The following is a 17,565-nucleotide window of genomic DNA, read 5'->3' on the forward strand; positions in this document are numbered from 1 at the left end:
AAAAGAGAGAGGGGAGGTAGGAGGGGGAGAGTGATAGAGTGAAAGAGATACAGTGTGAGAGGAGGGAGAGAGAGAAAAGAGCGAGAGTGTGATAGGAGAGGGGAAGGAGGGAGGGAGGGAGGGAGGGAGGGAGGGAGGGAGGGAGGGGGACAGAGACCTTCATCTTAATTTAAGTGAAGGATGTATAGTTGTTGATTTGGAGCCGGGAAAATGCATGTTCAGTCATTTGGCCGTCTGGTTCCCGAGGCATGTTGGCCTCATTGCTCATTTCATTAACAGCCAAGTCATGGGAACATCTGTATCTCATCTAATTTGAGTGACAGGAAGGGTACAGTGTAATATGAGGATCCTCCCTCTTCATCAGTTTTATGTAATGTAGCTGTGATAATATTCGAGGGCTGTGAATATATCCAAAGGAATATCTGGGATATCTGGGATATTATAATGACCTTCAAACATTTTGATAAAAATTCTCAAACAAGGCAGTATTATATTTTCATCTGAAATGGCCCTATGGTCAAATGGAAGCTGTGTTAATCTATTCTGTTGCTGCACTCACATTTAGAAACGGTCCGAACATGGTTTGAATGTAGAGAATTCATTTGAGTAGATGAGTTTACAGTGAACCATTCTTCCCCCAACATCACACAGAGGTGAAATAAAATTGGAGCTAAAAAGCTCATTCAGATTTGTTTTTCTTGATTTAGCCACTAGACATATATTTTTTTAAATAAATAATTTCTGTTTTGTAAAGACACTTTTTCAAATAGCACACCCATTTTGAAAGATGTTGATCCATTTGATCGTTGACATCATCAGTCAAGTCAGTGTCAAGTCATTCCCACACTAATCCTTACCATTCTGTCCATGATACTTCCTGTATGAGATAGCTGATATCGGATTCCTCTAATGAATCTCAATCAAATTTGGGTCTCTTGCACATTGTCTTTGGAGCTGGCTTGAATCAGTAAAGGTTCCTGTGTGTGGGAGTGGTGGTAGGTGCTCCTGTAAGTGTTGTAATGGTTGTAATGCTCCAATGGGGGCAGGTGTAAGTGGGTCTCCATGGCAGCGACACCAGCGAGCTCCTCCTCCACTGTGATGACCTCCATGGAGGAGGCGGGGCCATCGGGGTCCTGTTGGTGGTTCTGCTTCCTCATCTTGTAGAAAATAACCAGCAAGACGGCGGCCATAAGCGTGATGGCCACGAAGCAGCCGATGATGATCTTGGTGGTCTTCATCACCTCCTCCAAGCCGCGGTCCCCCTCCCCGTCCAGGTCCAGAACAGAGACGGTGTAGGTCCGCTCTGTGGTCCTGGTCTGGACCGGAGGCCCCCTGGTGGTCGAAGATGATACCCAGCCAATCGGTGGAAGAGCAGGAGTCTGGCTGTCGTCTACTGTCTCTGTGGTCTCCACGGTGACTGTGGTGAAGTAGGTGACGCCGCTGTTCTCCACCGAGGTGACGTTGAGGACGGCAGAGGCGGAGATGTTGCCCGCCGTGTTGCTCACCATGCAGGTGTAAGTCCCCGTGTCCTGCATGGTGACAGTGGTGAAGTTCAACGTCCCGTCGTTGAGGACAGCCAGACGCACCTTGTACGCCCCGTGGGTCACCAGAGACCCGTTGGGGGTGAGCCAGCTTACCGAGGTCAACGAGCTCGTTCTGCACTTGAGCTCAGCCGCCATGCCCTCTGTGACGTTGCGGTCCGCCGGCGGCTCCACGATGACAGGCACATCGCACTGGAAGTAGCTGTGCTCTAGCTCGCCGATGTAGCGACCCCTGTAGCTGGCTGGGGTGTGGCAGCGGGCACAGCAGCTGGTGTTGGCAGGCACTGTCTCCTTCAGCCACCAGCTAAGCCACAGGATGTCACAGTTACAGTTCCAGGGGTTATGGTGCAGATGGACTCTCTCCAGGCGGTGCAGGGGGGTGAAGAGGTCATGGGGCAACAGGGTGAGGTTGTTGTGGGCCAGGTTGAGCTCTACCAGGGACTGGAGGTCGTCAAAGGAGTTCCTCTCGATGGTCTGGATCTGAGCGTGCATCATCCACAACTTCTGCAAGTTCGCCAGCCCTGCGAAAGAGCCAGGCCCTATGACAGAGATCTGGTTCCCTGACATCTCTAGCTCCTCCAGCCTGACCAAGGGTAGGATGTTGGGGATCTCCTTGAGGTTGCACATGCCCAGGTTCAGGTAGCGCAGGTTGCTGAGGTCCTGGAAGGCTCCATCTGAGATGTAGGAGAGCCGCTTGAGCTCTCCCAGGTCCAGTCTTCGCAGCGAGGGGACCCGGTTGAAGGCATACGACGGGATGCTCTCAATGGGGTTGTTCCTCAGCCACAGCTCCTTGAGCTTGGAGAGGTACTCGAAGGCCCCATTGGGGATGGTGGTGAGACGGTTGTCGAACAGCTCCAGGGTGTTGAGACTGGCCAGGCCGTTGAAGGCGCCAATCTCAATGTTGCGAATGTGGTTCTTGCTCAGCTGCAGGATTTCCAGGTGCCGTAGATGCTTGAAGCTGTCCACCTTGATCACCTGGATGAGGTTGTCCTGCAGGTTCAGGTAGCGTGTGTTGGTTGAGATGCCGTCGGGGACATCTCGCAGGCTTCGGCGGGTGCAGATCACCTTGCTGAACTGGTTGCTGCAGGAGCAGACAGAGGGGCAGGTCTGGGCACGCACCAGGCCGGCCACCGCCAGGATCTGGAGGGCCAACAGCAGCACAAAGAGGGGATAGGACCGAGCCCCCCTCAGCCTAGGATCTCTCATTGTCTGGCGCTGGAGGGAGGAGATCATTGTGATCAGCATTCATAGTTCAGTGGCTGGTGGTCCTCTCTGAAATATTGTAAAGAGAAGAGAGAAAAGTACAGATTAGGCAGTGGAACAATATAAGACAAGCAAAGAAAACTAGATGTAGAACAGAAGGTAATTATGGGTAATGCCACTTCTTTTTATGTGTATAAAGTCTATTGAAGGGACACCATACTGTCTGTGCTCAATGCACATGCCTGGGATAATGACCTACATGAGGAAGAAAGATGGTGAAATGTAGTTGCCTTATCATTGGGATGGATGGATGTTCACTCAGCCTAGATAGTCATCATCAACACTGTCCATCTGTAGAGCATTAGAGCAGTCAGGGATATCAGGACTCCCCAGGACAGGCTTCATGACTGAGGGCAACAGAACTGAAAAACTCAGCATCTAACTCCCATATGAACTTTCCTCTCTCATCAATAAATAAATACAAATGTTTGTCATTCAGGTCCTAACCCGGGAAGTGAATTATTCATCTGTACATCTGCAATAAGACAATAAAACCAGCCAGTCAATTTCTCTTATTGTATACTTCAATTCACAAATAGATTTGTCACAAAGTGCTGTAACAAACTGGTCACAAAACGGACTGTTTTTTCAGTCTCAAAACGTAGATGAATTTCACTTCTCACAATAAGTGTTTTCAGAGGAGGACGTGTCTACCAGCTTAGAAATAAGTCAACAACAGAGATGGTGTTGAAACAATGTATAATATTATTCTGATATAACAACAAACGGTGCATTTGGAAAGTATTCAGACCCCTTCCCTTTTTCCACATTTTGTTACCTTACAGCCTTATTCTAAAATTGATTAAATTACATTTTTTCCTCAATCAATTCCTCAATCTATACACAATACCCTAAATGACAATGCAAAAACAGGTTTTAAGAAATGTTTGCAAATGTATAAAAATAAAATAACAGAAACACCTTATTTACATAAGTATTCCAATTCTTAACTATGAGACTCAAAATTGAGCTCAGGTGCTTTCCGTTTCCATTGATCATCCTTAAGATGTTTCTACAACTTGATTGGAGTCCATCTGTAGGAAATTGAAATGATTGGACATGATTTGCAAAGGCACACACCTGTCTATTTAAGGTCACATGGTTGGCAGTGCACGTCACAGCAAGAACTATATCAAATCAAATCAAATCTTATTTGTCATATACACATGGTTAGCAGATGTTAATGCGAGTGTAGCGAAATGCTTGTGCTTCTAGTTCCGACTGTCACGATCGTGTACTGGAGAGACGGACCAAGATGCAGCGGAATAATGATACATCTTCTCTTTTTATTTAAAGAAGATGAACGAACACGACACACTTTAACAAACTATACAAAACAACAAACGACCGTGAAGCTAAATAACGTTGTGCACATACACATACAGGCTACAAACGTTCTACATAGACAATTACCCACATCACATGAAAGCCTATGGCTACCCTAAATATGGCTCCCAATCAGAGACAACAGAAATCAGCTGTCTCTAATTGGGAACTCATTCAGGCAACCATAGACTCTCCTAAACAACTAAACCAACATAGACAACGCTAGACACATGCACTACACACAAACCCATACAATACACCCAACACCCCCTTTACCATATAATCACCCAAAACCGACAAAACACAAACATTCCCCATGTCACACCCTGACCTAACTAAAATAATAAAGAAAACAAAGAATACTAAGGCCAGGGCGTGACATAACCCCCCCCTTAAGGTGCGAACTCCGGGCGCACCATTACACAGTCTAGGGGAGGGTCTGGGTGGGCTTCCATCCACGGTGGCGGCTCCGGCTCTGGTTGTGGTCCCCACGTCACCATAGTCCCTAACCGCCTCCTTAGCTTCCTCCAAATGACCCCCCTCCACATTAACCCCATAGCATTAAGGGGCAGTTCCGGACTAAGGGGCAGCTCCGGACTAAGGGGCAGTACCAGGGTAAGGGGCAGTACCAGGGTAAGGGGCAGTACCAGGGTCAGGGGCAGTACCAGGGTCAGGGGCAGTATCAGGGTCAGGGGCAGTACCAGGGTAAGGGGCAGTACCAGGGTAAGGGGCAGCACCAGGATAAGGGGCAGCACCAGGATAAGGGGCAGCTCCGGACTGAGGAATGGCAGCTCCGGACTGAGGAATGGCAGCTCCGGACTGAGGGACTGCAGCTCCGGACTGAGGGACGGCCCATGACTGGCTGACAGATCTGGCTGCTCATGGCTAACTGACGGATCTGGCTGCTCATGGCTGGCTGACGGATCTGGCTGCTCATGGCTGGCTGACGGATCTGGCTGCTCATGGCTGGCTGACGGATCTGGCTGCTCATGGCTGGCTGACGGATCTGGCTGCTCATGGCTGGCTGACGGATCTGGCTGCTCATGGCTGGCTGACGGATCTGGCTGCTCATGGCTGGCTGACGGATCTGGCTGCTCATGGCTGGCTGACGGATCTGGCTGCTCATGGCTAGCTGACGGATCTGGCTGCTCATGGCTAGCTGACGGATCTGGCTGCTCATGGCTAGCTGACGGATCTGGCTGCTCATGGCTAGCTGACGGATCTGGCTGCTCAAGGCTAGCTGACGGATCTGGCTGCTCATGGCTAGCTGACGGATCTGGCTGCTCATGGCTAGCTGACGGATCTGGCTGCTCATGGCTAGCTGACGGATCTGGCAGATCCTGTCTGATTGGCGGCTCTGGCAGATCCTGTCTGGTTGGCGGCTCTGGCAGATCCTGTCTGGTTGGCGGCTCTGGCAGATCCTGTCTGACGGACGGCTCTAGCGGCTCCTGTCTGGCTGGCGGCTCTAGCGGCTCCTGTCTGGCGGACGGCTCAGTAGGCTCATGGCAGACGGGCGGCTTTGCAGGCTCATGGCAGACGGGCGGCTTTGCAGGCTCATGGCAGACGGATGGCTCAGATGGCGCTGGGGAGACAGATGGCTCAGATGGCGCTGGGGAGACGGATGGCTCAGATGGCGCTGGGGAGACGGATGGCTCAGATGGCGCTTGGCAGACGGGCAGTTCAGGCATCGCTGTGCAGACGGCAGACTCCTGCCGGCTGAGGCGCACTGTAGGCCTGGTGCGTGGTGCCGGGACTGGTGGCACCGGGCTGGGGACACGCATCTCAGGGCTAGTGCGGGGAGAAGGAACAGGGCATACTGGACCCTGGAGACGCACATTAGGCCTAGTGCGTGGTGCCGGCACTGGTGGTATCGGGCTGGGAACACGCTTCTCAGGGCTAGTGCGGGGAGAAGGAACAGGGCATACTGGACTCTCAAGGCGTACTATAGGCCTTGTGCGTGGTACCGGTACTGGTGGTACCGGGCTGAGGACCCGCACATCAGGACGAGTACGGGGAGAAGGAACAGTGCGTACAGGACTCTGGAGACACACAGAAGGCTTGGTGCGTGGTGTAGGCACTGGTGGTAATGTGCTGGAGACACGCACCACAGGGCTAGTACGTGGAGGAACAGTAACAGGACGCACAGGACTCTGGAGACACACAGGAGGCTTTGTGCGTGCTGTAGGCACTGTCTTAACCAGACGGCTAGCACGCACCTCAGGACGAGTATGGAGAGCTGTTCCCGGTGACATTAACTCACCAACACGCTCATTCGGACGGATGCCGTGCCTCATGCACCAAACCAGTACATCCCTCATAACTCTCTCCTCCAATTTCTCCATTAATTCCTTTACTGTCTCTGCGTCGCTCACTTCCAAATCCGCCCTCACCGGCTCCTTACGGTAAGCAGGAGGAGTTGGCTCACGTCTCCCGACTGACCCAACTAAACTACCCGAGAGCCCTCCCCCAAGAAATTTTTGGGTTTGACTTACGGGGTTCCAGCCTTGTTTCCGTGCTGCCTCCTCATATCGCCGCCTCTCTGCTTTCGCTGCCTCCAGCTCAGCTTTGGGACGGCGATATTCTCCCGGCTGTGCCCATGGATCTTCTCCGTCCAATATTTCCTCCCAACTCCAATAATCCTGTGTAGCAGGCCACTGCTCCAATTCACGCTGCTTGATCCTTTGGTGGGTAATTCTGTCACGATCGTGTACTGGAGAGACGGACCAAGATGCAGCGGAATAATGATACATCTTCTCTTTTTATTTAAAGAAGATGAACGAACACGACACACTTTAACAAACTATACAAAACAACAAACGACCGTGAAGCTAAATAACGTTGTGCACATACACATACAGGCTACAAACGTTCTACATAGACAATTACCCACATCACATGAAAGCCTATGGCTACCCTAAATATGGCTCCCAATCAGAGACAACAGAAATCAGCTGTCTCTAATTGGGAACTCATTCAGGCAACCATAGACTCTCCTAAACAACTAAACCAACATAGACAACGCTAGACACATGCACTACACACAAACCCATACAATACACCCAACACCCCCTTTACCATATAATCACCCAAAACCGACAAAACACAAACATTCCCCATGTCACACCCTGACCTAACTAAAATAATAAAGAAAACAAAGAATACTAAGGCCAGGGCGTGACACCGACAATGCAGTAATAACCAACGAGTAATCTAACCTAACAATTTCACAACAACTACCTTATACACATAGTGTAAAGGAATGAAGAATATGTACATAAAAATATATGAATGAGTGATGGTACAGAACGGCATAGGCAAGATGCAGTAGATGGTATAGAGTACAGTATATACATATGAGATGAGTAATGTAGGGTATGTAAAGTTCTGGAACACTGTAAAGTCCATGGAGAATAAGAACACCTCCTCCCAGCTTCCAACTGCACTGAAGATAGGAAACACTGTCACCACCGACAAATCCACTATAATTGAGAATTTCAATTAGCATTCTTCTACGGCTGGTCATGCTTTCCACCTGGCTACCCCTACCCCGGTCAACAGCACTGCACCCCCCACAGCAACTCGCCCAAGCCTTCCCCATTTCTCTTTCTCCCAAATACAGTCAGCTGATGTTCTGAAAGAGCTGCAAAATCTGGACCCTTACAAATCAGCCGGGCTAGATAATCTGGACCCTTTCTTTCTAAAACTATCTGCTGAAATTGTTGCCACCTCTATTACTAGCCTTTTAAACCTCTCTTTCGTGTCGTCTGAGATTCCCAAAGATTGGAAAGCAGCTGCGGTTATCCCCCTCTTCAAAGGGGGGGACACTCTTGACCCAAACAGCTACAGACCCATATCTATCCTACCCTGTCTTTCTAAGGTCTTCGAAAGCCAAGTTAACAAACAGATTACCGACCATTTCGAATCCCACCATACCTTCTCCGCTATGCAATCTGGTTTCAGAGCTGGTCATGGGTGCACCTCAGCCACGCTCAAGGTCATAAACGATATCTTAACCGCCATCGATAGGAAAAAATACTGTGCAGCCGTATTCATTGACCTGGCCAAGGCTTTTGACTCTGTCAATCACCACATCCTCATCGGCAGACTCGACAGCCTTGGTTTCTCTAATGATTGCCTCGCCTGGTTCACCAACTACTTCTCTGATCGAGTTCAGTGTGTCAAATCGGAGGGTCTGTTGTCCGGGCCTCTGGCAGTCTCTATGGGGGTGCCACAGGGTTCAATTCTTGGACCGACTCTCTTCTCTGTATACATCAATGATGTCGCTCTTGCTGCTGGTGAGTCTCTGATCCACCTCTACGCAGACGACACTATTCTGTATACTTCTGGCCCTTCTTTTGACACTGTGTTAACAACCCTCCAGGCGAGCTTCAATGCCATACAACTCTCCTTCCGTGGCCTCCAATTGCTCTTAAATACAAGTAAAACTAAATGCATGCTCTTCAACCGATCGCTGCCTGCACCTGCCCGCCTGTCCAACATCACTACTCTAGACGGCTTTGACTTAGAATATGTGGACAACTACAAATACCTAGGTGTCTGGTTAGACTGTAAACTCTCCTTCCAGACTCACATCAAACATCTCCAATCCAAAGTTAAATCTAGAATTGGCTTCCTATTCCGCAACAAAGCATCCTTCACTCATGCTGCCAAACATACCCTTGTAAAACTGACCATCCTACCAATCCTCGACTTCGGTGATGTCATTTACAAAATAGCCTCCAATACCCTACTCAATAAATTGGATGCAGTCTATCACAGTGCCATCCGTTTTGTCACCAAAGCCCCATACACTACCCACCACTGCGACCTGTACACTCTCGTTGGCTGGCCCTCGCTTCATACTCGTCGCCAAACCCACTGGCTCCAGGTCATCTACAAGACCCTGCTAGGTAAAGTCCCCCCTTATCTCAGCTCGCTGGTCACCATAGCAGCACCTACCTGTAGCACGCGCTCCAGCAGGTATATCTCTCTGGTCACCCCCAAAACCAATTCTTCCTTTGGCCGCCTCTCCTTCCAGTTCTCTGCTACCAATGACTGGAACGAACTACAAAAATCTCTGAAACTGGAAACAATTATCTCCCTCACTAGCTTTAAGCACCAGCTGTCAGAGCAGCTCATAGATTACTGCACCTGTACATAGCCCATCTATAATTTAGCCCAAACAACTACCTCTTTACCTACTGTATTTATTTATTTATTTTTGCTTCTTTGCACCCCATTATTTCTATCTCTACTTTGCACTTTCTTCCACTGCAAACCAACCATTCCAGTGTTTTTTTTTACTTGCTATATTGTATTTACTTCGCCACCATGGCCTTTTTATATTTTTATTTATTTTTATATATATTTTGTTTGCCTTCACCTCCCTTATCTCACCTCACTTGCTCACATTGTATATATACTTATTTTTCACTGTATTATTGACTGTATGTTTGTTCTACTCCATGTGTAACTCTGTGTTGTTGTATGTGTCGAACTGCTTTGCTTTATCTTGCCCAGGTCGCAATTGTAAATGAGAACGTGTTCTCAATTTGCCTACCTGGTTAAATAAAGGTGAAATAAATAAATAAAAATTATATGAAGTGGCATTGTTTAAAGTGGCTAGTGATACACTTTTTAGATACATTTTTACATTATTAAAGTGGCTGGAGTTGAGTCAGTATGTTGGCAGCAGCCACTCAATGTTAGTGGTGGCTGTTTAACAGTCTGATGGCCTTGAGATAGAAGCTGTTTTTCAGTTTCTCGGTCCCTGCTTTGATGCACCTGTACTGACCTCTCCTTCTGGATGATAGCGGGGTGAACAGGCAGTGGCTCGGGTGGTTGTTGTCCTTGATGATTTTTATGGCCTTCCTGTGACATCGGGTGGTGTAGGTGTCCTGGAGGGCAGGTAGTTTGCCCCCGGTGATGCGTTGTGCAGACCTCACTACCCTCTGGAGAGCCTTACGGTTGTGGGCGGAGCAGTTGCCATACCAGATGGCGATACAGCCCGACAGGATGCTCTCGATTGTGCATCTGTATAAGTTTGTGAGTGCTTTTGGTGACAAGCCAAATTTCTTCAGCCTCCTGAGGTTGAAGAGGCGCTGCTGCGCCTTCTTCACAACGCTGTCTGTGTGGGTGGACCAATTCAGTTTGTCCGTGATGTGTACACCGAGGAACTTAAAACTTCCTACCCTCTCCACTACTGTCCCGTCAATGTGGATAGGGGGGTGCTCCCTCTGCTGTTTCCTGAAGTCCAAGATCATCTCCTTTGTTTTCTTGACTTTGAGTGTGAGGTTATTTTCCTGACACCACACTCCGAGGGCCCTCACCTCCTCCCTGTAGGCATTCTCGTCGTTGTTGGTAATTAAGCCTACCACTGTAGTGTCGTCCGCAAACTTGATGATTGAGTTGGAGGCATGCATGGCCACGCAGTCGTGAGTGAACAGGGAGTACAGGAGAGGGCTCAGAATGCACCCTTGTGGGGCCCCAGTGTTGAGGATCAAGCCATGAGGTCGAAGGAATTGTCCGTAGAGCTTCGAGACCGGATTGTGTCGAGGCACAGATCTGTAGAAGGGTACCAAAATATTTTTGCAGCATTGAAGGTCCCAAATAATACAGTGGCCTCCATAATTCATAAATGGAAGAAGTTTGGAACCGCCAAGACTCTTCTTAGAAGAGTCTGGCCGCCTGGCCAAACTGAGTAATCGTGGAAGAAGGGCCTTGGTCAGGGAGGTGACCAAAAACCCAATTGTCACTCTGACAGAGCTCCAGAGTTCCTCTGTGGAGATGGGAGAGCCTTCCAGAAGGACAACCATGTCTGCAGCACTCCACCAATCAGACCTTTATGGTAGAGTTGCCAGACGGAAACCACGCCTCAGTAAAAGGCACATTACAGCCCACTTGGAGTTTGCCAAAAGGCACCTAAAGGACCATGAGAAACAAGATTCTCTGGTCTGATGAAACCAAGATTGAACTCTTTGCCCTGAATCCCAAGCCTCACATCTGGAAGAAACCTGGCACCATCCCTACAGTTTTCTTTTTAAATTAAATTTTCAAAAATGTCTAAACTGTTTTCGCTATGTCATTATGGGTATTGTGTTTAGATTGATGAGGGAAAAAAACGATTTAATCAATTTTAGAATAAGTCTGTAACGTAACAAAATGTGGAAAAAGTAAAGGGGTCTGAATACTTTCCAAATACACTGTTTTTCACCATAAGAAACTATGTCTAATATTCTCCTGATATAACAGCATAATTTACCATGAGAGAGTAAAATGTCTAATATAATAGATAGAGATGTAGAGTAAAATATATTAGCACATACCAAACATGTTTCTACTCACAATACACGAGCGATGCTCGTTATGTCAAATGTAAAAGTGAACAAGATTTTTCAAGGCCCTTAAACATTCTCATCTCTCCTCAGCTTCTCTAACTCAAGTCATATCAGCAATCGTCTCTTTCAGAGGGACCCGGAGGCAAAGAAAACGACTCTGTTTTGACAGGTGTTTCCTAAACGGTGAAAATTGTGAAGCGATGTGGAAATGCGTTTTCCAGCGTGGCCGAGTGGGTGATTTAATCAGTGAGAAATGAATCTCTAAATATGCCCCTGTGAAAGTGGTTAGCACCAGCAGAGATGCCACTCCAGAGCGGTGTGAGAAGCCCGCCAAGAGACACTTCCACTGGGGGCGTCAGACGGAATCAGGCCACGGCCTAGCAGGGGTTTGTTTTGTCAAGCCGGCATTACGCTACAACCACTCTGCATAGCAGCCTCATCGCTTTAATGGCTGATTGCAGGGAGGAAAGCCTATGGGAAAACACAAATAGTGACAAAAGCATTGACGCAGAACAGTTTCTGTTGGGTAACAATGCAGGTTGTTATGTTGATGCTATGGTGTTCTGTTAACTGCATGTCAGACGGAATCAGCCAGGGGTTCGTTTTGTCAAGCCGGCATTACGCTACAACCACTCTGCATAGCAGCCTCATCGCTTTAATGGCTGATTGCAAGGAGGAAAGCCTATGGAAAAACCTGAATGGTGACAAAAGCATTGACTCAGAATAGTTTGTGTTGGGTAATAAAATACAGTTAACTGCCAAAATAAAATAAACAACTAACATAAAGTGTCTTCAAATAATAGGGAGTTGGGCCACCAGGAGCTGCCGGAACCGCTTCAATGCGTCTTGTCATAGATTCTACAGGAGTCTGGAACTCTGTTGGAGGGATGCGACACCATTCTTCGAGAACTTCCATCATTTGGTGTTTTGTTGATGGTGGTGGAAAACGCTGTCTCAGGCGCCGCTCCAGAATCTCCCAGAAGTGTTCCATTGGGTTGAGATCTGGTGACTGAAACGGCCAGGGAATATGGTTTTCATTGTCATGCTCATCAAACCATCCTCCCCTGTTTTCAATACTCCAGCACCTTCTCCTTGTGAGGATAGCGACACTGATCCTTTTCGAAAATGTTTTGTGAGATTAGTAAACACTTTGGGAGGGATCGTAGACATTCCTCCATATAGAATCTTTCCAGATCCTTGATATCCTTCGTCTGCGCTTACGGACTGCCCTGTTCAAATCAAACCAAGGTTTTCAATCGGGTTCAAGTCCGAACACTGAGACGGCCATTGCAAAATGTTGATTTTGTGGTCAATAGGCAATTTCTTAGTGGATTTTGATGTGTGCTTGGGGTTATTGTCTTGCTGGAAGATCCACTTGCGGCCAAGTTTCAGCCTCCTTGGCTAAAATGTCCTGGTACTTGGTAAATTTCTGTATGTGCATGAGGGCATTGTCATGCTGAAACAGGAAAGGGCCTTACCCAAACTGTAGCCACAAAGTTGAAAGCACAGAATTATCTAGAATGTCATTGTATGCTGTAGCGTTAATAATTCCCTTTTCTGGAAGGAACTAAGGGGCCTAGCTCAAAACACGAAAAACAGCTCCAGACCATTATTCCTCCTCCACCAAACTTTACAGTTGGCATTATGCATTGGGGCAGGTAGCGCTCTCCTGGCATCCGCCAAACACAGATTTGTCCATCGGACTGCCAGATGGTGAGGCGTGATTCATCACTCCAGAGAACACGTTTCCACTGCTCCAGCGAGCTTTATACCACTCCAGCCATGGATACCCATTTCATGAAGCTCCTGACCAAAGTTCCCTCTAAAAGACTGCCTCACAGAAATATCAGCCCACAGAGTGAAGCACAAGATAGAACTACACTCAACTTTCTAGAGCAGTGGTCACCAAGGCATTCCTAGTTGATCGACAAACATTTCTGTAGAAAACTAAACGATAAAGCCTTGTGTTCCAATATTTTTTATTTTTCTCAGGCTGAAGGTACAAACTCTGTCTTCCCGGGGGCCCAGAGAGCAAATCAAGTGCATTAAAGGCCTACCGCTGTCCAATCGGTTGGCTCAGATGACCGTGTCTGCAGTAACGTCGCAGGCGTTAAAGAAAGCTACAGCAAAGTTGATACTGTGAGATTTCAAACTGTTTAAAACCACGAGACTCTGAGTACAGCAAAGATATGCTGTTTTTATGACTGACTTCATGTTTAAGTTCTTACTCAGCAATGTCAACACTTTGTATTCAACACTTTTATAAGCCATGAAATGTGTGTTCTTCCTATTTCCACTCAGCGCCACAACAAGCACTGCAGCAGTAATGAATGAGTAGGAAAGTGTATCTGTAGGCTTGTGTTGTTGTTATTATTAGCGGCTTGGGTCTTTTTTAATATAGAGGAGTATTTTACTTTCTCTGTTCATAGGAGTAACAACATGAATTTGTGCATGAGGCAGAAATAATGCGGTGCGACTCGAGTTACGCCATCAGCAGTAACATGGTGTCTCTTTTTGGTCAGTGTCTGTGGAGGGAAGGGAGAGCGGAGGGATGTTGAGAGGCGACCCTCAGTCTGCTGCTCTCTCCCTCCGCTGAGACTGACCATCAGATGCAGGCACCATCAGCCCAGTGAAATAAAAAATAAAAATCAAATTATTTAAATGTATGCTCACTCAGCTGTGCCTCCCAAGTAATACAACAAACAGATATATTACCAGTGTGATCATATAGCCTTCAATATAATCCAAATATATATATTTTTAAATGGCTTGAACAACAATGCGTTAGCAGGGCAATTCAAGCAAAGCTAATATGCAGTGATAATGTTTTGGGCCTATAGTTTACTGCACAAACTTCATTGCTACAATTCTATTTTTAATTGGTTAATGTGCATAGGCTTACAACTTGTTTTTTTAATATATCTTTTTTGAGTACTTTTTCGTGATATCCAATTGGTAGTTACAGTCTTGTCCCATCGCTGCAACTCCCCTACGGACTCGGGAGAGGCGAAGGTCAAGAGACATGCGTCCCATGAAACATGACCCTGCCAAGCCGCACTGCTTCTTGGCACACTGGTCGCTTAACCAGGAAACCAGCCGCACCAATGAGTTGGAGGAAACACTGTACAGTGAGCGGAAGTCAGCTTGCAAGCGCCCGGCCCGCCACAAGGAGTCGCTAGAGCATGATGGGACAAGGAAATCCCAGCCAACCAAACCCTCCCCTAACCCTGACGACGCTGGGCCAATTGTGCGCCACCTCATGGATCTCCCGGTTGACACAGCCTGAGATCGAACCTGGGTCTGTAGTGATGCCTCAAGCACTGCGATGCAGTGCCTTAGACCACTGCACCACTTGGCAGGCTTACGTTTTTTAAGTCATGTTAAAAAGAAATCTGAGCGGTAGTTCTCGGCTTGCATTTTGACTCAGAAAGTGATCTTGATTCGGAAAAGGTTGGTGACCACTGTTCTAGAGCTTTGAACTGGACTGTGTTTACAGCATGAGCAGTCATGAGTAGATGCTCTTTTTTCCCCGATCAACAGGAGAGCTGAATGTAGCCACAACTAAACATTTTGTTGATATCCTTTGCTAGTTAGTGAGTTATTAGCCCAGTTATAGATAATTTGTAGTCAGCAATAGGGGAGTGATTGCTTCCTACAAGATCAAAAAATTTCTACATTTCTAGACATATTTGAAAAGTGAGTCAGGTAAAGAGCTTTTTTTTGTCTTAAAGGGGCAGTGTTGCATTTTGAGACAGGCTTGAATAAGCTAAGTGGCCAATAGTCAGAGGGTAGCATGATTTGTCTGATTCTCTCTAATAATGGTATGAGAATAATAATGTATTTTAGTTTGTGAAGGCGTTTCTTGCATCGAACAACAGAAGTTTACCTTATATCTTAATTGACGTTTTATTTCAGTATTTGCACTGACTCTATGCACACTCACAGGGCCCTACACACTCACACACACACACACTGTCACTCCAACATACACACAAACACGTACTCCATCATATTCTCACTCACACATAATATGCACATACATTTACACTGACTCTACGCACACCCACTCACATACAAGCTGCTGCTACTGAAGGACAAGTTGATAAACAGGTTAATGTCAAGCTCTGCAGGTTTTTTTAAAGTCTCATGGAATGTAGACCTACATTGAACACAACACATTGGCTGCTACTGTAGGCTGAATGATAGAACAGCTATTTCCATGTTAAAATGTTATTGGATTCATTTTCTCAATTATTTTTGATGGTAGGCCATTCTGGTAGGCCTACATTATGATCAAATAGCCACAGTAGCCTACATGGCTACATAGCTACTGTAACATAAAGCGGGGACAGCCTCAGTGTTCACAGTAAATGCTAGCTAGAAGTTTGCGCTCAGCAGACCTGAAATTTGCTCAGTGCTGGAAAGAATCAGAGGGAACATTGCTCCCGACAAACAGTTATTGTGCTGAAGTTGCTTCCAGAGATAGTTTGGAAATCGGTAGTAAGTGTTGCAACCCAGGACAGACGGTGTTTACGCACTTCAGCACTCGGCGGTCCCATTCTGTGAGCTTGTGTTTCCTACCGCTTCACAGCTTAGCCGTTGTTGCTTCTAGACATTTCCACTTCATAATAACAGCACTTACAGTTGACCAGGGTAGTTCTAGCAGGGCATAAATTTGACAAACTGACTTGTTGGAAAGGCGGTATCCAATGACGGTGCCACGCTGAAAGTCACTGAGCTCTTCAGCACAGGCCATTCAACTTCCAATTTTTTGTCTATGGAGATTGCATGGCTGTGTGCTCGATTTTATACACTGTCAGCAACAGGTGTAGTTGAATCCACATACTTTTGGCCATGTAGTGTAGCTCAGTATTCGTATAATTTAATTCATACAGTGTCACGATCGCTGTCGTCGTGGAAATGACCGGACCAAGGTGCAGCATGGTGAGCGTACATTTCTTTTATTGATAAATGTTGCCAACAAAACAAAGAACAAGGAAACGACCAGGAAGCTTACTTAGGCTATAATGCCACTAACAAAGACAACTACCCACAAATACAAAAGGAAAAAAGGCTGCCTAAGTATGATTCCCAATCAGAGATAACGATAGACAGCTGTCCCTGATTGAGAACCATACCCGGCCAAAACATAGAAACAAAGAACATAGAGTTTCCCACCCGAGTCACACCCTGACCAACCAAACATAGAGAATAAAAAGATCTCTACGGTCAGGGCGTGACATACAGTCTAATTTTATTATCTCCAAGGGATCCAATCATTTTGGACTCCACTGTATATTTCCGTGCATGAAAACAGTGAATCCCTTGAAAGCTCTGATAGGTTTTACCATTTTTCTACCAATGAATTTAAAAACACTGAACATTTAGCTAGGAACAGGTGTTTTCTTTATGCTCGTCGGGTCGGGAGGTAAGGAGATCTATTTTAAGATGCTGTGATGGAAGTACATGGTCTAATAGAGAAGTGCTCTCTTCATTTGATCACTGTGTTGTCACAGAGCAAAAGGAAATGCAAATTCCAGATTTAAAAACGGCTTTTAAAGTTTGTAATTTCCACTTTTAAGTATCCAACTTTATTTATCCTAACTAAAAATGTATCAACCTTTACAAAAATATCCCTGAATTATAATCCACATAACAACTGCTATTTCCTGTTGATGCAGGATTATTTTCCTGCTGTGAGAAACTGGTTACATTGAGATAGTACATCTGTGTACATCTACAGTCAAAAGGATTCACTTGTGTGCATGATCTCGAATACAGACCTATATACAATATTTCTTTGGCATAGCAAGCAAGGTCAAAAGTTCAGCAATGTAATCAATGTGAAACCCAAAACATCACTGCGAGACCATACAGTACATGATCTCAGACTGTAGACCAAGGATCAACTAGATTCAGCCCGAGGGCCGTCAGTACATGATCTCAGACTGTAGATCAGGGATCAACTAGATTTAGTTAGCGAACTCTGCTGTAGACAAGTAGCGGAATGTACTCATGATCATGTCATGTATACAAGATATCTATTTTAAGATGCTGTGATCACAAGAGCATAAAAAAGGAGCAATCAGCTCTCATAT

At 46.6% G+C, this 17,565-nt stretch overlaps 1 protein-coding gene across 3 annotated transcripts in view; it reads right to left on the bottom strand.

Moving 5' to 3' along the window:
* Positions 1 to 17,565, bottom strand: part of LOC129844736 (leucine-rich repeat-containing protein 4C-like) — a 58,378-nt gene that overhangs the window by 11,607 nt on the left and 29,206 nt on the right. For 2 of the 3 annotated variants that reach the window (XR_008757995.1, XR_008757994.1), the window contains exon 2: positions 858 to 2,813. Coding sequence is in view for 1 of the 3 variants with exons in the window: in XM_055912803.1 (XP_055768778.1) it covers positions 921 to 2,786 (1,866 nt within the window). In the remaining 2 variants the exon portion in view is untranslated. Of the gene's footprint in view, positions 1 to 124; positions 2,814 to 17,565 lie in introns of those variants that run through there. The other variant, XM_055912803.1, reaches the window with a different exon arrangement.

Source organism: Salvelinus fontinalis, unplaced genomic scaffold (assembly GCF_029448725.1).
Source record: "Salvelinus fontinalis isolate EN_2023a unplaced genomic scaffold, ASM2944872v1 scaffold_0216, whole genome shotgun sequence".
In the NCBI taxonomy this organism is placed as follows: Eukaryota; Metazoa; Chordata; class Actinopteri; order Salmoniformes; family Salmonidae; genus Salvelinus; species Salvelinus fontinalis.